The sequence below is a fragment of the Diabrotica virgifera genome, chromosome 2 (genome assembly GCF_917563875.1).
Source record: "Diabrotica virgifera virgifera chromosome 2, PGI_DIABVI_V3a".
Taxonomy (NCBI): Eukaryota; Metazoa; Arthropoda; class Insecta; order Coleoptera; family Chrysomelidae; genus Diabrotica; species Diabrotica virgifera.
This window is the reverse complement of record NC_065444.1, coordinates 852900-876831: the sequence shown is the minus strand read 5'-3', so window position 1 is coordinate 876831 and position 23932 is coordinate 852900. Positions and strand designations below refer to the sequence as shown.

Genomic DNA, 23932 nt, shown 5'->3' with positions numbered 1-23932 from the left:
ATTTTGTTTTAATCAACTGTTTTAAACATGTTTTAAACATTTGTTTATGTTTAAAACAGTTTAAAACATTTAAATTATACAAGTGGTTTTTTTTCATTTTCTTTATTAATACATATGTTACAGTTCAAGTTGATTATTCAGTTGTAGTTGACTATTCCTAGTTCGAGTCAACTCAAACGGTTGGTTTTAGTAAAAGTTGATTTTAAATATAAAATGAAGATTTATATTCAACATTTACTAGTAAAAGTAGAGTCCAACTAGAAAAAGTATACTCTTCCCAATGCCATTTAGTAAGAGTTGATTCACACAAACAACCGATTCTAAAAATTAAATGTTACTGGATATGTTTAAATCATGAAATAATTGAAACGGTCAAAACAAAGAAACACACACTGATCAAAAAAGCACGTAGGATTATACTAGTATAATCTGCATTTACTGAATCCAGGAATAGTCAACCCAAACTAGTAAGAGTTGATTCTATTTTTTTCCGCGATCTACTTTTACTAACAAGGGTTAGGAAGAGTATACTTCAGCTAGTAAAAGTTGAATTAAATTTTTCAAATCAACTCTTACTGCTCGCTTTAGTTGGAGTTGACTCGAACTAGGAATAGTCAACTCTAACTGAGAATCAACTTGAACTGTAACACATATAATAAATATCAAAAAAAAATGATCAAATACATTGATACAATGATACCTACATATTATTTATGTATTTATTAATAATCGGAACACAAAAAAAATTGGAAAACTTCAAACATTTTGCATACAAGAGTTAATCAATTTCTCAAAACTGTTACAGTCTCATGGTAATCTTGTAATCTAAATCATCAACCTTATCAGTCAAAATTGAAACCAATTTAGCAGCTTTGACATTGCCTAGCCGATTACGTAGTTTGGAATGGTAAACTGTATGATGAGAAGACCCTTTCTACGCTGGCTGACGATTGACGATGCAATAGTTGTGTGAAGCTGTTGAGCAAGTTTCAATGCTGTAGTATTTATATTTTTCTTAGAACGCCACCATGCCAATATTGTTAGAAATATTGGAGGAAATGACGATCCTCAGTAATGGGGAAACGACAAGAGAGAGAGAGAGCCACCATGCAAATGGTTTTACATTCTCAATTAGATGTTTAGAAACCATATTTTATGTTTTAAATGGTACAGACTTTGCCTGGTAATAATAATTGAAAATGCTTCTGGATGATAATTTTAAATGTATGGATGATAATTTTATTTCCACTAATGCAATGATCAAGCAAATTTGCCAAAAAATGAGCTGGGGTCACCAGATCATTTGCATGTTTAAAAAAACATTAAGCATTACAAGAAACACCACAAAATAACTGACAGTAGACGTTATTTCAATAGCCAACTTGCAATGCGAAATTATAAATAATAAATAGTCTGGGGTTCCCCAGGCAATAGCTTCTAATTTTGCAATCGGTTTTCTTATCTTATTATTTAGTAGAATAATAGATCAAACACTTTTAATTAATATTATGTTTAAGAAAATATGATTTAAATAATGTTTTCTTCTAAGTTTTATTTGTTTAGAATATAAAATTTACCAGCAAAAAAACATGTTTAAAGCAAAACACGTTTAAAACAAAAAAAAAACATGTGTTTTGTTTAAAATTAAAAAAACATGTTTTTTGAACATGTTTTTTTGCAACCCTGGCATTTTCTAATAACAACGATAACAAAAAAAATTGACAATTTTGTCCACGAGTGTATTTAAAGAAAATACTCACCGAAACAGCTCCAGAGGCACTACAAACTGCTATCTGGTCGAAAATAGATAAACTATTGCTAATGTACATATGGACATTGTCCTTAACTTTAGGATTTTCGACGTGAATTGATATTCCTAATCCTACACATGCTATTCTATTAATGAGTTTCTGAGAAACTGGTGTGTCTGGTAAAACCTGAGTGATGAGAAAGAGACTCAAGAGTATAAATGATCTTAATAGTATTAATACTAATCCAACGGGGAGGTAGAGTATGAACAATATTAAGGTGATATCACTTTCTGGTATCCTGAAAAAAAAAAGTTTTTAAAATCGTTTGACAAAAGTATCTTTAAAACGTTGATGGACATTGCGTCCAATGTATACGCTCTGAGCTTCGCTGGTGTCGCTCCTAGCGGATTACTAATGCAACTTTCACCAGTAATTTTTAAATTTATTATTTAATTGTTATCGCTTAATATTTACAACGCAAAAAAGTAATTAAATTGTAATCGATTTTTTAAAGATTTTGCTAATCATTTTAACGTTCTATTAATGAAATATTTATTTCTTACTTCGGATGCTTTCACAATTATCGTGTAGATGGCGCCTAGATTAATTCATAATTACATATTACGAAATATTAAAAAAACTTAAATTCAGTATTTAAAACGTAAGTATATTTAAGGTAAAAATATGCATCACAGGTTTGACCAACTAATATTATTTCCTATTAATGTTTTTAATTTCAATGTTTTAAATTAATCACTTTGACATGGATGTCAAATTTCCAGTAAAAGCTTACAGTCTTGTCACTACTGGCGCTCGCGAATTTTTAATTATCCCATCTACCTTCGAGCTCATAACAAGTGTTGTGACACTAGATATGTATTTTGCAAAGTAAAATAGGAAATTGCTGAATTTATTTTAAGGCTCATAGTTTATGGAAACAATAAGTTTTTTAACATTGTAAACATGTAGACGACGACCATGGATGTCGTGTCACATTTCATATGCATCTGTAGATGTATGTAACAATTTTTGATACCGATTTTTTGACACAACTCGATATTTTAAAAATGTCGTCTACAGTCGTTGTGTCACATTATATCAACGGAAATTAGACGTCTATAGATGTTCTGTCCATCAAAGTGTTAAACATTATATAGTTTAAATGAAATTTCTAATCTTATCTCAAACTCTTTAACGTCAAGATATCTTCCTGGAAATCTTGAACTCATATAATAATATAACATTTAGATGGAGCTACTATTCGCGGTGTGCAAGTACTTGGAAGGGAATTGAGAAACGATCGTGCGCGAATAGCGGAGAAATATTGCAACTTTCTTAAATAATTCATATTGTCAATTGAAATTGTCAAATTGACGTACATTTCATATCTACTGTCATTGAAGAAGAAAAATTATATGTTGCTCCACAATATTGATATGATATGCAATTATTATATAAAGGTAAATTTAATTAATTGTATTTTGCTTGCAGTACTGCATTTTAATAACTAATTTTATTTACTACATACAATAGGGAACTTGCATAAAATTTTAAATTCGAAAAAACTGTTATAAATCACAACAGAACATAATTTAAAACATGTATCAAATATTAAAAAGTTTTGTTTGTCTTTCGTTTGGCCCCTAAAGATGATTCAAAATTCAAATTAAAACAGGTGGCCCAAAACGCGTCGTGACGTCATTCGTTTACATTCTTCCAAAAAAGTAAACAGAATTTAAAATTAGACATTATAAACGTCAGTAGAAAATACAGTTATGTAACCTCACAAGTGTTTTTGATCGTTTGAACTATTTTAAATGTCATTTAATAGTGTCAATGTCAAAACGAATGCCAAACCTAATAGGGAACTTGCACATTTTTTTATTGCATAATAATATTCAGTTTCCTTTAAAAATAAGATTTCCAAAATTTCACGCCTTAAAACCTCATAATAACAGAAGTACAAATTTAAAATCTATATATATATATATTTTTTTTGTTTTCTGGCCTTGGTTTAGAGAACCTTTCGTCAATTTAAAATAGTTCAAACGATCAAAAACACTTGTGAGGTTACATAACTGTATTTTTTACTGACGTTTATAATGTCTAATTTTAAATTCTGTTTTCTTTTTTGGAAGAATGTAAACATAATTTAAACGAATGACGTCACGACGCGTTTTGGGCCACCTGTTTTACTTTGAATTTTTAATCATCTTTAGGGGCCAAACGAAAGCCAAACAAAACTTTTTAATCTTTGATACATGTTTTAAATTATGTTCTGTTATGATTTATAACATTTTTTTCGAATTTAAAATTTTATGCAAGTTCCCTATTGTTTTATGTTTTAATAACATAACCTGAATCTTATTTTTTTTTATTATTTTTTTGGACTACGGCCTTGACAATTATCCAGTAACCAGGACTAATATAATTGGCCAATATAATTAAAAGTGCGAATAATGTTGCTGAGCGTAGAAACCAGGTGTCGCTTTGTCGAACTTGCACTGTCCCAATAACAAATTCATATTATTTACGAAGTGTCCAAACACGTCACCTGGCAACCATAAAATTATTATTCAGACAAAGGACCCCGCAACACTTCTTATGGAAAAGTGGTCCCGGTCAGAAAGTTTGGTCAATGATAGGTCTTAGTGCGTAGATTAACAAGTCCATGGGACCTAGGTCTGAAAAACTATTATTCTGAAGTTATTGAATTCAGGTGCTCGGCTTACATTAAGTGCATTAATTCACGGTCGAGTGAACGAAAATATTTATTATTTAAAGAAGAGAGACTCATTTTCTTAATGCATCTTTGCATGTTGCATATGAATTCGTGGTCAAAAATAGATGCATCGTATTTTAGTCTTCTTTAGACAACTATTGAACATTGGCAGCCCTAGGGGAGGAATAGGGGAATTTCCCCGTAACATGGTCCAGAATTAAAGAAAAAATTCTTGAAACATAACAAATACATTAGCTAACATGAAATTTAAACTACAGACAGACAGATTCAACCTAATAAACTCGATAGTTAAAAAAATTAAGACAACTTATTGCATATAAGTTATTACCTATGTCTTTTATGTAGTTTTGATTATAAATGAATTATTGAGTCATAAATGAATTGATTTAATAAATGAATTATAATAAAATTTATTTTATTATAAAAATGCCACAAGAAAATAGCTTCAGAACAACATTAAAATTTATTTGTTTGGAACATGCATTTCAAGTAAAAGTCCTCAGCAAAATGAAGAAGTATATGTAAATGTGCTGCCAGACCGACATAAGAATTATCATGTTTTCATGAACGCTTCACACTTATCCAATACCAGCATAGCTACAGTTCCGACTTATCTTTAGAAAACTACTGAACAGGGGCGGATCTAGGGAGGGGGAGGGTACGGTCCAGCATTAAAGAAAATAAGTATTATTTATTTAAGAAAATAAGTTATTATCTATGTATTTTATGTAGTTTGGGTTTATCTATTTTATGTCTTTTGGTTGGTGTTTTATTGGAAGTCCCCCCAAGGCAAATGTTCCGCCACTGCTACTGAAGCGCCTTCAGAAAACTGAGGAAGGACCATAACAAGGGCTGCTAGAGCAGCACACTACACCTCACGTTTTCAAGCATGCATAATAGAGTGCGTCTAAAAAACATTAGATATGCCGACGAAGTATTAGTTTTTGCAAATAGCGTAGATGGTTTGCAAAGAATAATGTCCCGCATATCAGATATAAATAGAGAACACGGACTTCATATCAATACGAAAAATCAAATTATTGTCAGTGCTGCGGTTTTTCATTTTTTCAAAATTATGATTCAGCGTTCTCTTGAAAATCAACTGGTGCTGTCGTTGAGATCAGGTTTATATACAGCATGCGTGAAAGATAAGATATCTTGTGCAGCTCTAGCAACACTTGTGGTGGTTGTTCCTCAGTTTTCCTGAAGGCGCTTCAGTAGTAGTGGCGGAACATTTGCCTTGGGGGGACTTCCAATAAAACACCAACCAAAAGATATAAAATATATAAACCCAAACTACATAAAAGACATAGATAATAACTTATTTTCTTAAATAAATAATACTTATTTTCTTTAATTCTGGACCGTGCCCCCCCTAGATCCGCCACTGTTCAGTGGTTTTCTAAAGATAAGTCGGAACTGCAGCTATGCTGGTATTGGATAAGTGTGAAGCATTCATGAAAACATGATAATTCTTATGTAGCTCTGGCAGCACATTTACTATCGCACTTCTTCATTTTTCTGAGGAGTTTTACTTGAAATGTATGTTCCAAACAAATAAATTTTATTATAATTCATTTATTAAAAACCTGCTTTTTCGCTCTACGCGTTATAAAATAGTATATTTTAATCTATCCGTTTCTGTACATATTTATTAGATACTATTTTTCAGTACTGGGCTATAGAAACTATTTTTTTTTACCTTTTTTAATATCATTCCGGTTTATTAAATTATCGCGTTGTACTTTTTCCTTGTAGAAAAAACAACCTAAGGCTACAGAACGAAATACTTTTATGACTATTTAATTGTATAAAGAGCTTTGTTCAAATGGAATTAAAATAGCAGATAAAATATGAAACTTTTCTTAAAAGAAACAACAAGGATAAAATTTTCAGGTATGTAACTATATTTCTTTATTAAAAAATCCTAATAGGCCTGGATCCGCGTACCAAAAAAAGTTTATTAATAGCAAGCTGAAAATTCGTTAATAGCTTAACGGTGTCTAGTTGGACAAACTTTGATACATGGGAACACTGGAATAGGGGAAGTTTTAATTTATTGTGTAACGTGATTTTAATTGTGGAACTTGTCATCCTGAATAGTTTATGATTGTGAAAACTAGCAGGTTGTTTTTAAGTTTATTCAATAATAAACTTTATTGTAATACATGAAAAAAATGTTTGTCCGACAAAATACATGGTACGTTTTCGTAGTCTGACGTTCGAAACCTGTAACCTGTTCCACAATTAAAACTTCCTCTGTTCCAGTGTTTTCTTACATCAAAGTTTATCCGACTAGACACCGTTAAGCTATTAACAAATTTGCAGCTTGCTATTAATCAACTTTTTTTTGGTACACGGGATCCAGGCCTATAGAAGCTTGTACTCTGGTTACAATATTTTTTAAATATGAATCATATTTTGTCAAAAAGATTTACATGTTTCACTGTATTTAGCTGCTGATAAAAAGTAATCTGAAAGTATTTTAGGCCAGTATTTAAATAAATGTAAATTCATAAATTGCATAAAATAAAAAGATAATGTATGACATTTTTTTTATTATAAAATAGCTACTAAAACATAAGAAATTTTGATAAAATTTAGTAGTAAATTATGAATGTTCTTTTGAAAAACACTTTTCTAAAAAAGAGAAACACTCAAAAAAAATTGATTTACACTTTTAAAGATTTTAGTTACAAATTATAATATATGTACACTTCTCCAAGAAATTAACGCACCACCTTAAAAATTGGTGATTTTTAATCCCAACAATTTTAAAACCCAACTATAGCCTCAACTTTTCTTAACATTTTGTTTTTTGATTCATTCGCTTACTACCTCTTAAAACCCACCAAATTTCAACTGCATATCTCAACCGGTTTTCGAGTAATAAATAAATCGTGGGCTTACAACCAAAAGGCACTAAGGGGTCAATACATGCCAAGTGGTCCAATATAAATTAAGTTGGTTGCTTGACTATTTTTAATATTTTTTATTTTTCTACCTTTTAAACTTCAGTCTATAGAGACTACAGAATTCCATTTATTTTATTTTAAAAAAATTTAGTTTGCCGATGACGGCCATTTTTATTAAAGCGTATCGATCATTTTCACGGAAAACATGGCTTCGCTCTTTAGCCAATGTTTTCACTGAGCTTTGTCCTAGAACAATAAATCAAAAACCAAACTTTTTAGAAAAGTATGTTCTAAAAAAAAGGTCAATAGCATTATTTAATTTCAAACTACCCTTAAGGCCTTAAATGAACCTCAAAGTTTGAAAAGATAAACTGATAAAATTCCATTTTCACCATTTTTTTAACAGCATAAGGCAACAAGATAATGGTTTGTAATTTTTTTCTGCAAAAGACATACATACGTACATACTTTAAGTAAAAAAAGTTTGAGCTTTGCTCAAAAATGTAATTTTTTGAAAAATCTCAAAGTTTGACCCCTTATATCTCTGATGGGCACGGATGAAAAAATTTGAAATTTGGCTGAATGTTAGTCCCTAGAAAGTAGAATAAGGAGTAAACATTTGGAGTTGCAGACTTACCTCATATTAGGAGTTACAGGCCTGAAAAATGGTCAAAAATCAAAATGGTCAAAATTTGAGCGTTTGTAGGCAGGGTAATCAAAATTCAAATAAACTGTCTAATGAAATAAAAATTAATCTATTTTCTCCAGATTTCACAATAAATACAAATTTATACAGGGTGGGCCAAAGAAAAGAATTCACATTGATATTTGGCAGTTATTATATTTTAAGGGAATGCCGAAACAGGTCGATTTTTATTTTTAAATTACAATTTTTTTATATATATTTCATACGTCTCCATGACGTGTCATCGTCAGTGACGTCATCCATCTCGAATATAGCTCGTATGTTATCTCATTTGAAAGAGTGTTCAATTCTATGTTCAGTAGTATAAACAATAATATAATTATTTATACAGGGTGGCCAAAAAATAATTTTTGAATTAAAGTGATTGACACAAAAAGAAGAAAAAAATTATTATTTGGCAAATAAACATTGCTTTTCGCCTAAATTAAATGTTCAAACTGTCAAGAGGTATGCGGGAGGCTGTTTGTGATTTAAGCGAACAGAAATGTTTATTTGTGAAATAAACATTTTTTCTATTTTCTGATAGCAGTACAATGTATTTTTAGTTGCCACAAGACCCTTATTCCCATTTAAAAAAATCATCGATTACATCATCACGCTTTGATGGATGAGTCATGTAGTATGAAATATATCCCAAAACGTTGCAATATAATAAAAATAAAAATAAACCTATTTCATCATTTCTTTAAAATCTAATAGGTAACTATTGCCAAATATCGAGGTGGACTCTTTTCTTTGGCTCACCCTGTATAAATTTGTATTCATTGTGAAATATCGTGAAAATACATTAATTTTTATTTCATTAGACAGTTTATTTAAATTTTAATTACCCTGACCGCAAACGCTCAAATTTTGACCATTTTGATTTTTGACCATTTTTTCAGGCCTGTAACTCCTATATGACGTAAGTCTGCAACTTCAAATTTGACTTCAATATAAAATTTATTTGGGTTAAGGCACATATTGGACTCAAAGATAATGAATATGTAGACTACTTAGCTAAATCCAGTATAACATCAGGCACTTTATTGTCATATTCTTTATGTGTATCAGATGTTATTACTATTTTTAAAAGAAACCAATATTGATATGGAAAGATCAATGGAATCTTTACTGCTTAACAAACCCCACAAGATACACCACTTTACAACCAGTGATTCCACAAAGTTCTTGGTTTAAGAGTTTTAAAGCTCCACGTAAATATATAACAACTATAAATCGACTACGTTTTGGGCATGCTTGCTATCCAAGTCATTTATATAAAATAAATGTGATTGAAGATGATAATTGTAAACATTGCGGAAAACAGGGTGATCTTGATCATATCTATTTTGAATGTACTAAGTTTCAACAGCATTCAAACTCTCTCTATGAAAATTTAATTAAACTTAATATGCATGCATCATTCAATATCCAGTCTCTGTTGGCTACAGGCTCACAACAAATATATAATATCATTATAGATTTCTTGTCAGATACACACACAGTCCTATAAGATTTGTACGCGGGAGTGAAATTGTTTATGATTTATGTTCAGATTTACATCCTTTTATCATAAATGTTATATCAGTTTATCAGAAATCCATCATTGTTTTTATTGTATTATTATTGTATTGTGTTATTTATTGTATTAGTATATTGATTGTGTTTATTTTTGTATTAGGGATAGGATTGTATAGTCTTTATTGCAACTGGCTGAATGACTAACGTCTATGCCATTAAATAAAAAAAAACTTCAAATTTTTACTCCTTATTCTACTTTCTAGGGGCTAACATTCAGCCAAATTTCAAATTTTTTCATCCGTGCCCATCAGAGATATAAAGGGTCAAACTTTGAGATTTTTCAAAAAATTACATTTTTGAGATTTTTTTTGAAAAAATTTACTCGTCTCAAAGCTTAAACTTTTTTTACTTAAAGTATGTACGTATGTCTTTTGCACAAAAAAAATTACAAACCATTACCGGCTTGCCTTATGCTGTTAAAAAATGCTGAAGATGGAATTTTATCAGTTTACCTTTTCAAACTTTGACGTTTATTTAAGGCCTTAAGGGTAGTTTGAAATTAAATAATGCTACAGGCAATTTTTATAGAGCATACTTTTCTAAAAAGTTTGATTTTTGATATATTGTTCTAGGACAAACTTCAGTAAAAATATTGGCTAAAGAGTGAAGCCATGTTTTCCGTGAAAATAATCGACACGCTTTAACAAAAATGGCCGTCATCGGCAAACTAAATTTTTTATTTAAAACTAAAATGAATGCAATTTTGTACTCTCTATATACTGAAGTTTAAAAGGTAGAAAAATAAAAAATATTAAAAATAGTCAAGCAACCACCTTTGGACCACTTGGCTTGGATTGACCCTAAGACAGAATTTTAACTTTTGAGATAAATGGATTTGAAAGTTTGAATACTAATGATAATTCACACAGACATAATAAGCTATTTGCAATACTCTTAGAATAATCTTCAAGTATTTAATAATTCAAATAACTTATTATGTCTGTACGAATTATCATTAGTATTCAAACTTTCAAATCTATTTATCTCAAAAGTTAAAATTCTGACTTAGTGCCTTTTGGTTGTAAGCCCACGAAATCATCAGTTTGTAAGAAAAATTGCAACACCCCGTATCTCGGAAACGAAGCATTTGCGGATATACGTTTATAAAGCAAACTGTAATTTCTTTATCATTAGGCTATGGATTATGTATTTTACAAAGGAACTACAATGTTAACGGGATTTTATTGTTTCATATAGTCAATGGACCTCTAAATATGAAAAACCCGTGGAGTGCTACCATTTAAAGGGGTGCGGTTCTGAGAAAGGGGTGAATTAGTCCCTAGGCACAGGGCGAATTAGGATGAGTTCTATGCACTTTTCGTAGAAATACATCTACAGGAAAATTGTTCCAGGTAAAATTTACTATCGAAATATCACATTTTAGAGTCAAAAATAATTATTTTTACAAAAATATATTCAAAAGAAAAGCGAGAAAAAAACACAAAAGATAGCAATTTTGCTTTTTGGTCCATAACTTTTTTCCACGGGAATATAGGTATAAGCATTGCTTCACAGAAAAAAAACTTCCATCCTTACTCTAAAATGACATTTAGCAGATGTCTCTATGATTTACAGTTTCCCAAATATGATTTTTCAAAGTTCACCACTCACAGAGATTTTGGCCAATTTTCCTTGTTACTTCTCAAACATTGTTCTGTAACTTTTTTTTACGTAGCTTTAGGTATAAGCAATATTACATTTAATAGGAAGAAAAGTCAATTACCTTTAAAACAGTCTATTGCAAAAGGCTGTATGACTATTTTTAAGCAAGGTATGGTTGTTCAAAATTTTATACTTTTAATGATTTTTGATATATTTTACGATTATTTTTAAATTTCTCATTATAACTTTTTTATTGTATATTATGTAGGTATATACATTGTCTAATAAAAAAGAAAGCTTATTTTCTTTACTTTAAAATGGTGTATTGCAAGAAATTCTGGGACTATTTTTAAACAGGATATGCTTTTTCAAAATGTGACATATACATAATACACATGCAATAGGTCCCACTAAGTTAAACATGGAAAACTTTTTTATTATTAACTTTATAAAAAAATGTTCTTTATAAAATATTCTGCATAGTCGAATACCTAAGATGCAATCATCAGATATAAAATTTTATCAATAGTGTACGAGGTATGTTAAAAAATACGAATTTCACTCAAGAGTAAAGTACCTTTATATTTCACAATATCGAAAAGTGTTATTAAGAAAAGTTATTTGGAATTAAAAATTATGTTATAATATGCAATTATACTCTTCTAATTGAAAAAGATAAAAAAATTTAAAATTTTTCTCAAATTACGGATACCCTTGGATATCTTACGAATATCTTGTTTGAAAAAGATAAAAAAAATTTAAAATTTTTCTCAAATTACGGATACCCTTGGATATCTTACGAATATCTTGTTTAAAAATAGTCCTAGAATTTTTTGCAATACACGATTTTAAAGTAAAGAAAATAAGCTTTTTTTATTCCACAAAGTATACATATACCTAAATGTACAAGAAACATATAGGTCTGGATCCCGCGTGTGAAAAAAAAAGTTGATTAATAGCAAGCTGAAAATTTGTTAATAGCTTAAGGGTGTCTAGTCGGACAAACTTTGATATATGGGAACATTGGAACAGGGTAAGTTTTAATTGTGGAACAGGTTAAAAATTTGGAACGGCCAGACCACGAAAACTGCACATGTATTTTGTCCGAGAGCACAAACTTAAACTCTCCGAACAGAGATTAAACTCTCATACAAAAATCAGACTGCTATTTATCACCAAATGGCAGTAAATAGCAGTCTGATTTTTGCATGAGAGTTTAATCTCTGTTCGGAGAGTTTAAATCTGTTCTGTCGGACAAAATAAATGTGCCGTTTTCGTGGTCTGACCGTTCCAAATTTTTAACTTGTTCCACAATTAAAACTGCCCCTGTTCCAGTGTTCCCATCTATCAAAGTTTATCCGACTAGACACCCTTAAGCTATTAACAAATTTTCAGCTTGCTATTAATCAACTTTTTTTTCATACGCAGGATCCAGACCTAATAGTCATAATGAGAAATTTAAAAAATAATCATTAAAAATATCAAAAATCATTAAAATTATGAAACCTTGAACAAGCATAACTTGATTAAAAAGAGCCGTATTACCTTATACAGTAGACCATTTTAAAGTTAATTGACTTGTCTTTCTATCAAATGTACCATTGCATATACCTAGAAATGCGTGGAAAAAAGTTACAGAACAATGTTTGCGAAATAATGGGGAAAATTACCCAAAAATGCTGTAAGCGGCGAAATTTGAAAAATCCTATTTCGTAAACTATAAAGCTTAGAGAATTTGTCCAAACTTCATTTGAAAGAGAAAGGATGGAAGTTATTTTTCGCTGAAGCAATGCCTATACCTATATCCCTGTGGAAAAAAGTTATGGGGCAAAAAACATAATTGCTTTCTTTCGTGTTTTTTTCTTGCTTTTCTTTTGTATATATTTTTGTAAAAAAATATATTTTTTACCTTAAAATATGATATTTCGATTGTAAATTTAACCTGGAACATTTTTCCTGTAGATATGTTTGTACTGAAAGTGCATAGAACTCACCCCAATTCACCTTGTGTTTAGGGACTAATTCACCCCTTTCTCAAAAACGCACCCATTTAAATGGCAGCACTCCACGGTTTTTTCTAATTTACAGGTCCGTTGACGATATGAGACAAAAAAATCCCGCTAACGTTGTAGTTGCTTTTAGCTCTCTCACACAGTGAAAGAGCTACACTCCACAAAAAACACAGGTTGATTGGTACACCCGGCACACAATGAAAATTTATCTGTCTAGTAACAATAATGTTACAGAGATATAGTTAAAGAATAAGGCTATAACATATTAAAAAATCAATTAAATCTGACAACAGGTTTAGGAAATTCGAGACATCAAAAATTATCCATTTTTAAAGCGGTGTGTTAATTTCTTGGAGTAGTGTAAAAATTAAAAAACGATTATTATGCAAAATAGCTTTTAATTTATATTTTGAGAATAATTTCCAAAGTGGAAACCAAAACATCAAAATAATAGAAACATTTCAATGCAAATTTTGCATACATTTTGTTTATTTAGTATTTTTGTTATTAATTAACAAAATAACAACATCGTGTTGTTATTTTGTTATTTTAAATCCTTCTCGCGGTAGAATATATTATAGTAAATTACCATGTTTGCCATACTTAAGAATATAATGAACTTTTTATTTTTTTACTCTAAAAAACTATGATACCAAAAGTTCAATACGCACAGGAGAACATTTTTAAATAAAATTTCACAGCAATAGATTTTCACTAAACAATTTTTAAATATAACACATAGTAAAAATGCCGTTTTTGAGTTATATCCAAAAAAACCGAAAAGTAGACAAAATATACTCCAAGTAAATGCAAAAGATTTGGCCCTCTTCGATTTTAGAGTTTAATTGACTAGGTATATGAAACAATAAAATTATTTATACATTATTCCCGTTTGTCAATTTTTTACATAAATCTTCTGTATATTAATTCAAAAAATATTATGTACTGTTCTTGAACCTAAACAACCAATATCATAGTCCTAAATGAAAAATATTTTTGATCATGAAAAAATGAAAAATGTGAAAAATATAAACAAGGTAACATTATATAGGTAATATAATTTTTGATTTAGGTAAATTTAACATTATTTTTTTAACTTTCTCTAAACTGATAGAAGGGACTTCTTCTATCTGAAATAATAATCCCGGTTTTTGAAAAAACATCTTCATTTTATACTAGAGCTCTTTTTAACTGGATTTATAAGGTGATATACATATTAAATAAATACTAGAAATTCCAACCACCATGTGTTCAAATTTTTTTTGTCATTTGAAAAAATGTCTGTATGTATTATTTTAGCAATAATTATTATTTATATCACTTATTTCCAGGTTCACACTAACGATGGTCAGTTTTGACCGAAAACGTTTTGTGTTTTGTAATTTTCCACTACCTTGTGGATGAATTTTAAAGAATTTTTAATAAATTCATTTATACCCACATACGACAGAAGTGTTTACTTCATTCTACGTTGTCTTATCGAAAGGTATACAGCCAACTACAGGGTTAACCCTTTTTAAAGTATTATTATTTATATTTTCACATTAAGTACCAACGAAAATAAATGCTTTTTGAAACACAAACATCATGAAACCGTTGAATAATGCTAAAAAAGCAACTGCTATTAAAATAGCAGCTATTTTAACTGCTATTTTCATTTAGAAGTAGCAGAAGCAACTGTTATATCAAAATAGCGGATCTGACACCTCTCTACTTTGTTGGGTTGGCAGTTATCCAAGTGCAACATTTTTTTATTTTGGAAACTGCTATAAAATAAATGACATTTAAAAATTTCATTCAACAATTTGTTTTACCTCTTTACATTGTTAACAGACAAATATTTTACCAGCTTGACATGTTATTCAACAATATTAAAAACTCCAAACTAAAAAGAAACATAAATTTTTGTTGACTAGAACAGGTGATACTGTAATTTTTATAAATTTGAAGTTATGAATTCAGTTTTTGAAATAGTAAATTCGAGAAATGAAAAAAAAAGAGCCAACTCTAGTTCCATGGGTCGAATGCCATTGATTTTTTTTAATTTCGTGTAAAAATGCTACATCTCGAACAAAAAACAAATTAACTTCCAATATTTTGTTGATGAGTCTGAGTTATTTTAAGTGTTTATAAACTTAAAATCACAATACTTTTGTAAGGCTATTTTGCAATATTTGACATAGATTTTTTAATTGTTACATGATTTCATTTGATAAAATCAGCCTTTCTCTTCAATTTGGTGATTTCAGAATTCATGCAGACCTAATAGTTTACTCGTAATATAGATCAAACTTTTTCTGGGATAAACAATTTCAATTTTGCAATAACTGTTAAGTGAGACTTCTTAAATTTTTTATAGCTGAATACATGTGACACTGTCCCTATTATAACATGAAATTAAAGTTTTTGGTGCATTTTTAGAAAAGTGTTTTTAAAAAATTGACTTTTGAAACTATTTTTGCAATAATTAAGCAACAAATTAACAACATAACTTTAAAAACTCTCATTTTATTAAAGGATTTTCTATGCTTTTTCAGTAAAATTGTGTCACTTTTCCATATAATTTACCAGTTTTCACCTTTAGTATTTAAAATCAAATATTTAGCAATCTTACATTGTTTATTGTTTATAAGTAAAAAATTATGTATAATCTTTTGCACATTTTGTTACCACCAAATTTATCAAAAGCAGTTGTTGGATGTTACCTGTATAAAAGAGTGTCACAAGAAGGCTTTTTATTTGCTAATTTCTCTGGTCTATAAACCAGTATATTTTATGTTCTTTACACCTTGACCTGATTTCTGACCAACTTTCACTAGCTAATTTTCTCAGTTTACACAAATGCAACATATACAGCGTGTCCAATTAAGTCAGCATCATATGGGAAACTTTTTTTATTCTTAGTTTTATGAAAAAAAGTTATTCTTTATAAAAAGTTGTGCATGGGCTAAAAGTTAAAATACAACCCATCACTGATCAATTTTTTAAAGCCGTATACGAGGTATGTCAAAAAATATGAATTTTACTCAAGAGTAAAGTAGCTTTATTTTTCACAATATTGAAAATTGTTATAATGAAAAGTTGTTTGGAATTAAGAACTATATTTTAATATGCAACTTCATCCTTCTAATTGAAAAAAAAAATTGAATTTTTTTTATGGAAAACAAACATTATTTTCAGTTATTTAAATTATGATAACTCTTTTATTATTAATTGTACGAAAAAAATATATAATTTGTAAACAGTTCTGCATGGTTAAAAGCCTTGAATACAACCATCTAATATCAAATTTGATCAATTTTATACGAGGTAGGTCAAATGAGATGAATTTTGATCAAGAATAAAGTACCTTTATAGTTCAGAATATTTCAATAAGGAGGATGTAATTACATATTGGAACATGATTTTTAGTTCTATACAACTTTACATAATCACAATTTTCAATATTGTGAAAAATAACGGTATTTTATTTAAGTACTCTTAAGCGAATTCATATTTTTTTATACACCTCGTATAAAATGGACAAAATTTGATATTACATGGTTGTAATTTAGGTTTAAGACCATGCAGAACATTTTATACAGAATAACTGTTTTTCGTAAAATAATAAAAAAATAGTTATCATAATTACTGAAATAACTGAAAATAATGTTGGTTATCCATAATTAAAAAACAAATTCAATTTTTTCTTCAATTAGAAGGATGAAATTGCATATTAAATAATAGTTCTTAATTCCAAACAACTTTTCATTATAACAATTTTCAATATTGTGAAAAATAAAGCTACTTTACTCTTGAGTGAAATTCATATTTTTTGACATACCTCGTACACGGCTTAAAAAAATTGATAACTGATGGTTGTATTTTAAGTTTTAGACCATGCACAACTTTTTATAAAGAATAACTTTTTTTCATAAAACTAAGATTAAAAAAGTTTCCCATAGGATGCCGACTTAAATGGACAGTATAACAGTATTTTTTCACTTTTTAATTTTTCAACAAAAAGTTTCTTTCTTGATATTTCAACTATTTTATTATATTATTCTAGTTAATTTGCTGGATTTTCAGCAAAATCTTGAGTAATATATTTATTTAGTTTGGTCTAACAATACTTAGATACGTTTATATATAAATACAAACTGCAAATACATTCATATACTTATTAGTCTTTTCATTGTCACCCATTGAAATTTTATTATCCAGCATTGCTTTATTGCATAAATTCTCTTTTTAAAACTACTCAATACTCAATACCACATTCAACACTAATTGTCTTTTAAATCACTTAAATAATAAAATAAGCAACTTGCAAAACAAATTCTGCAAAATGCTTATGAGTAAGTAAATCTGTACAAAACATAAGACAAAAGAAAAAATTTAATGAACTGCTTTATGAAGCAATAAAACATATGGGATGAAGATATGTGTTTTTCTCTGCCTAAAATTTACTGTGCTCAGTAAAAAGAGTATAAGTCAAAAATCTTCAAAATAATATTTGTGCTGAAAAAGACTATAAAGGACTAGATCTTTACCTTGGTATCAATAGAACAAGTCAATATGGTAATATAAATTAAATAAAATTATTTGGCTGTAGATAAAATTGGTAGTACATATGCCAATTAATTATCGTTTTTTGCTTCTCCTGAAAAGTTGACTAAATATTTTTACCGAGCACCCTAGAAATATGGTTTAACAGTACTACAGTAAATGTATCATGTTTCAAACCAAACACATGACATGCACAAACCAGTAGAATATCTTTGGAAACAACATCATTATGCTGGTCAAGTTTTTGAGCCAGAAGAAAAGTGGGAAAGCATAAAAGAAGCAGTTTTAAAAACTGGTAATGAAACCTTAATGAAAGTTAATAGAAAACACAAACAAAAGAATGGTATGATGAGGAATACCAAAAAATAGCAGAAGCAATTAGAAAAATAAGAATAGAAAATGTAACAAAATAATAGTGACAGTAGAAGAAGATAATAAAGAGAAGAGGAGAATACATGAAAAATGATGAAGGAATATTAATAAATGAACCATGGAAAATAATGAGAAATTGGCCAATTTACTTTACACAACACAACTGATAAAAAAATGAAAAAGAAAAGGAAACAATCCATGAAATTGAAGATGAATAAATAGTCATAGAAACACCTACAAAGGAAGAAAACAAAAATTAAATAAAGGGACAAAAAACAATAAAAGCCCAGGCATAATAAAAATATCGGCAAAAATGATAAAAACAGGAGGGAAAAAACTACATAAAGAGATACATAACCTGATAAAAAGCATATCTGGACCTCAGAGGTAAACTAGATTATGTCGACATGGTGTTGTTTTGAATAAGTTCCTTTAATCCACTTATTTCATTAGTTGGCTTATATAAATTGATTATATATTATCATTAAAATATGGTCATATTGTCTTTCAAACAACTATGGGATATATCAGATTTTTATAATATTCTAAGTGCTCTAAACTTTGTTGAAAACATAAGCTAAACACATATGCTCGAATTGACATATTGTAGTTTACCTCTACCTATCTAGTCTCTAGCATACCAGTAATATGCCCAATACACAAAAAAGGTGACAAAATGAGCTGTGAAAATTATAGAGGTATTGCAGTGCTAGAAGTAGTTTACAAAATCTTGACACAAATCATATGGAAAAGATATTGGGTAAATATCAGGAATCAGGAAGGATTTAGAAACAATAGATCAACGACAGACCAAATATTTGAGCTAAAAGAAATCCTGAGTGCATGATATGAACATAAAATAGATAGGCGTACAATAGAGTATAGAGACAACAAGAACAAATGTAAACAATATAAGCAAGGTCTGTTGAAATAAATAAAGGTTTTGGGTCATAGGCATTCAAAGGCAAATAGTTTTTCCGAAACACATTATCTCTTGAGGCTAGATAAATATTGTTTGTCCTCTATAACTTTTACCATGCATCACGATTCATTTTCAAACAAATTAAGTCAAAACATAAAGTAAAACGAATGTTGATGTGTATTGGGACCGTGCAAGTTCGGCAAAGCGACCTCTATTTCTACGCTCTGTACTTTTATTCGCACTTTTAATTATATTGGCCAATTATATTAGTCCTGGTTGCTGGATAATTGTCAAGACCATAGTCCAAAAAAATAATAAGAAGAAAAAATAAGATGCAGGTTATGTTTAGCAAACGTAAACAATTGTATGTAGTAAATAAAATCAGTTATTAAAATGCAGTACTTCAAGCAAAATACAATTAATTAAATTTACCTTTATATAATAATTGCATATCATATCAATATTGTGGAGCAATATATAATTTTTCTGAGTCAATGACAGAAGGTATGAAATATACGTAAATTTGACAATTTCAATTGACAATATGAATTATTTAAGATAGTTGCAATATTTCTCCGCGACTCGCGCACGGTCGTTTCTTGTTTCCCTTTCCAAGTACTTGCACACCGCGAATATTGTTGTGATCTTACTTTTGAAATCTAATGATGTTCTCAGATGTAATTTATCTTAATTAATTAATCAATAATTATCTCATTAATCAAACAGATCAAATACCAATATAGTGTCAATCTCAGGGCTAAATTATAATATCAATTACTTACTTTCGTGGCTTCAAAGTATTTCTCAGTGGATTCCTAATCGGGATAGTTAAAAGAGAGTAAAATAATACACACATACGGATTTCAATTAGAAATTATAAAAATCGTTTATTTTATCTAAATGGCAATAACTGCTTAATATTTCTTATATCTTATCTGTCTATCTTTATTTAATACAACAGTTACAAAAATGGGAATCTTATTTCTTTTTGTCTCCAAATTTATTTTATTTATAATGAACTATTATGATTTATCAGTAACAAATTGATTGAGGTTGGATAAAATTTTTATAGTGATTGTGTAGCTCAATTTTCAATGTGTTATTTAATACCCAAACCATACATTCATGTCCTAACAAAATAGACTGACCTTTACTGATGATTTGACAATGTCTTCACACAAAACACGTTTCCTATTGGCTTGGGTTGCGATCCAAAGACTCGTCCAAGTCTTCCAGTAATGCCTCTGCTCCTTTGAAAACTACGCCTCGTACAGCCCTCGTTCCTGCCTTCTCCTGATGCCGTGTTCTACCTTTTTCAAACACTTCAACAAAACCGGGATACTCTAGACTCAAGGAGTTATATACTATCTCGACTCGGTCTATCACTCGTTCCACTATATCTTACTTTTTTTTTAAGAACAAAACTAACCAAACCCGGCCTTTCACTTTTTTGTACACTCTTCTCGAAAACTCGGCTTCGCCTCTCGATCGCTCAAAACACACTGACTCTCATTGCTCATTCATTCTCCTCCTTCCAAATACCCCTTCCAGCATTCTAAAATCAACCAATCCAAAGCAACTTTCAATTATCCGTTTTTACCAACACAAACTTTCCTTTTTATAAATATCTTAATGGATTTCAAGAAAAAATAATATTCCCCACTTCAATTTTACTTTCCACATTAACCCTCTTTACAAATTTAATAACCTATTATCTTATTTGCTAGAATATGAATTATCAGTGGATATTCACACCTTTCCACGAACACTTTCTTTTTAAACATCACTCTAATTGTTTACTTGAGTCTTATTGTTCCTGGGGTTCGTAAACACTTCTCTGAAACACTTTCTTAAAAACTACCTATACATAATTTGTTTTATCCAAATTTATATGCCCGCGGTCGAGAAAAACGAAAACCTTTATTTTTATTTGAATTTTAAATATACTATAGACTTTTATTTCTTATGTCAAATAGGAATATAACAATATATACATTTTGTATACTGTATGTATACTATACACATCGGCATACGTTTCACTTTATGTTTTGACTTAATTTGTTTGAAAATGAATCGTGATGCATGGGAAAAGTTATAGCGGACGAACAATAATACTCTAATTTTAAAAATACTTTAATTTTAACCCATCAAAGACTGGCGTTGCCATATGGCAACGCAAAACACTGTTTAAAATATTAATTCTTACACGAAAAGTTGAGACCGAAAAACAGAGATGGTGCTACTAGTTATTATGTTAACGTTGTTAGATTGTTTGTCTAATTTAGGGTATCACTAAAACGAAAATTAATTTGTCAAATCAGTTGTTTGTGAGAGCGTTTGTGAAATTGTTACTTCAAGATTGACGTTAGATTTGCGTAAGTAAAATGATAATACTAAAAATTCGTATACGTGTTTCGATATTAATAAAATATCTCAATATTGTGAGACCAATTCTTTTAGTTTTTATTTGTCATATTATATCCCAAATATGAGTGTTGCCATACGGCAACGCTAGGACGCGCTATTACCGACTTTTATAATATACTGTTTTTTTAGAAACGGCTTAACACTCAAAGAGTCATTACAAATTACATACGATGATGACATAGAATTGGTCGAAATCTACATTGAGTCTCCAGAGGGTGAGCTGGCAGCTGAAGACTCAGGCGAGGAAGATGGTGGTGGACGGTGGTCAATAATTTGTCACAAGATCAACTTCGCTCACAGGCCGAGGTTGTTCTTTCTAACAAGAATAACACAGAAAAAGAGCGACTGGGGAGCACAGATGGTCCATTTGAGGAGATAGATTCTGAAAGTGTTGGGGATGAAGAATATTTAAAAGTTGATTTGACAAAAGTCATTTGAGTTCGTGGCGATATTGAAGCAACAAGCAAACCTTTTCCACAACCTACTTGGGTTGTGGAAGGTGTAACCCAAAGCTGGGCAAGGTGGGCAGATAACACCATAGTGACCGTCGCATCAACCTCATATGGGGTTTCACCTGTGAATGAAGTAAAACGCTATTCCCAGGTCGATAAAAAGAACTTACACATGGGCAGACCTTAAGTTATTGCGAAATATAATTCTGCAATGGGAGGCACTGATCTTATGAACCAAAACATATCCAGATATCGTATAGGAATCCGTGAAAAAAAACGGTGGTGGTGCTTTTTTACTTGGCTAATTGACTGTTCAGTCAATTTCAGTCTGGAATTAAAAAAAAAGGGATACTATGACGCAGCTTCAGTTCAAGCGGGATATTATGAAAACATTTGTCAAGGGTACAGAATCCAGCAAACCAAGGGGGTCGTCAAAATTTAAGTATTTCTAGTAGATACTTTAGCAGAGTTTCCGGTGACGTGCGTTTTGACAATATAGGATATTTCTTAACAAACACCCCTGATAGAAAAAAGAAGAGATGTGCAGCTGAAAACTGCAAGTCCATCATGTGCACAATGTGTACTAAATGGAAAGTTGGAGTATGTATAAGTAGCAACGTTAATTTTCACACACGATTTTAATTTAATATTCACTTTTGTAACTAATTAAAAACAATTCATGTTTTCTAGCATGTGCTTATTTCTTGATCCTACAGGAGACTAGCGTTGCCATATGGCAACATACTATTTTGAGAAAAAATAGATAACAAACATAATTATTTCTTGTTGTTTTAATCATTACTAATAATTTACTTAATAATTTGTCTAAAATTATTCCAATTTAAAATTTTTTTAAAACTCCGTCCTTGATGGGTTAAAGTGGAAAATGCATTTAACAAAGGCTTATAGATATGACTGCACATAAATTGGTTCTAATTGGTAAAAAATTCGCAAAAATCCTTGCAGTTTGCATATATATGTAATTAGCTTTAATGATAAAAATAAAACCCCTCAAAAAATTGCAACTTTCACTATAATATATATACAATATCATCATGATGATAAATTTGTACTACACAAATATCGATAAAATATAAAGTACTAGTGGAAGTATTTAAATAAATTTACCTATTTATGTAAAGTTGTGATTTATTAATTGAAGCCACTTTTGAATTCAATATTAATGAGAGTATAATATTATCCCCACAAAATACTTTGTACTGTAGAAAATTCAACGGAAAGTGTCTATTGCAAGTAATTTTATATGTGTTGATTTATTCTTACCTATTTATCTGAAGCAGATGTCTAATTTCGATATTTGCCATATTTATAGGTGATTAGTGGTAGTGGGAAAAAGGTCAGTAGATTGCCAACATAACTGCTAAATAAATTAAGTTCATTTACATGTTTTTCGATACATCTATATCTTAAAGACTGCACTGTTTTCGACAATTGCTAAAACTATGTTTTGTACTTGAGTTAAAAAATAAATTTAATACATCAATTTCCAAATGATGGAAAATTAAAATGACAACGATGACAACTAAAAGTGACGTTTACTGATTCTATTGACATTGACAGCTGACGGAATAGCTGTTTTTCGCCATTTACCATTTAAATAATTAGTAACCGAAAGAACAAAGTACGGAAAGGGAACAGTATTAGCACCACCCCTTATCTATGATTAGCACTAGTAGCGTTAATAGTTTATTTAAATAAAAAATATATAATATTTCCGCTAGTGACACATGACAGAATCATAAAATTGGGTCGTACCAAACTCATCGAAAGCCAACTCATCTAATCCCAACTCCCATACACCCAAAACGAGTAAGCTCTAAATGGTATACGACCCTATTCCTATACACACTAAATCGCATACCGCATACATATTGAGGAAAATAAAAATATATTATGGT

The 23932-nt window shown here is 29.7% G+C and overlaps 2 protein-coding genes across 3 annotated transcripts in view; both read right to left on the bottom strand.

Annotated features, from left to right (window-relative positions):
• Window positions 1-23565, bottom strand: part of LOC114337535 (lipid droplet-regulating VLDL assembly factor AUP1) — a 48941-nt gene extending 25376 nt beyond the window's left edge. For both annotated transcript variants that reach the window (XR_007696337.1, XM_028288004.2), the window contains exons 1-2: window positions 23298-23565; window positions 1761-2049 (exon numbers count right to left, since the gene is read on the bottom strand). Coding sequence is in view for 1 of the 2 variants with exons in the window: in XM_028288004.2 (XP_028143805.1) it covers window positions 1761-2049; window positions 23298-23338 (330 nt within the window). In the remaining variant the exon portion in view is untranslated. The remainder of the gene's footprint in view (window positions 1-1760; window positions 2050-23297) is intronic.
• LOC114337532 (facilitated trehalose transporter Tret1-2 homolog) overlaps window positions 1-23932 on the bottom strand; it is a 337833-nt gene that overhangs the window by 269703 nt on the left and 44198 nt on the right. The gene's annotated exons all lie outside the window — the stretch shown is intronic.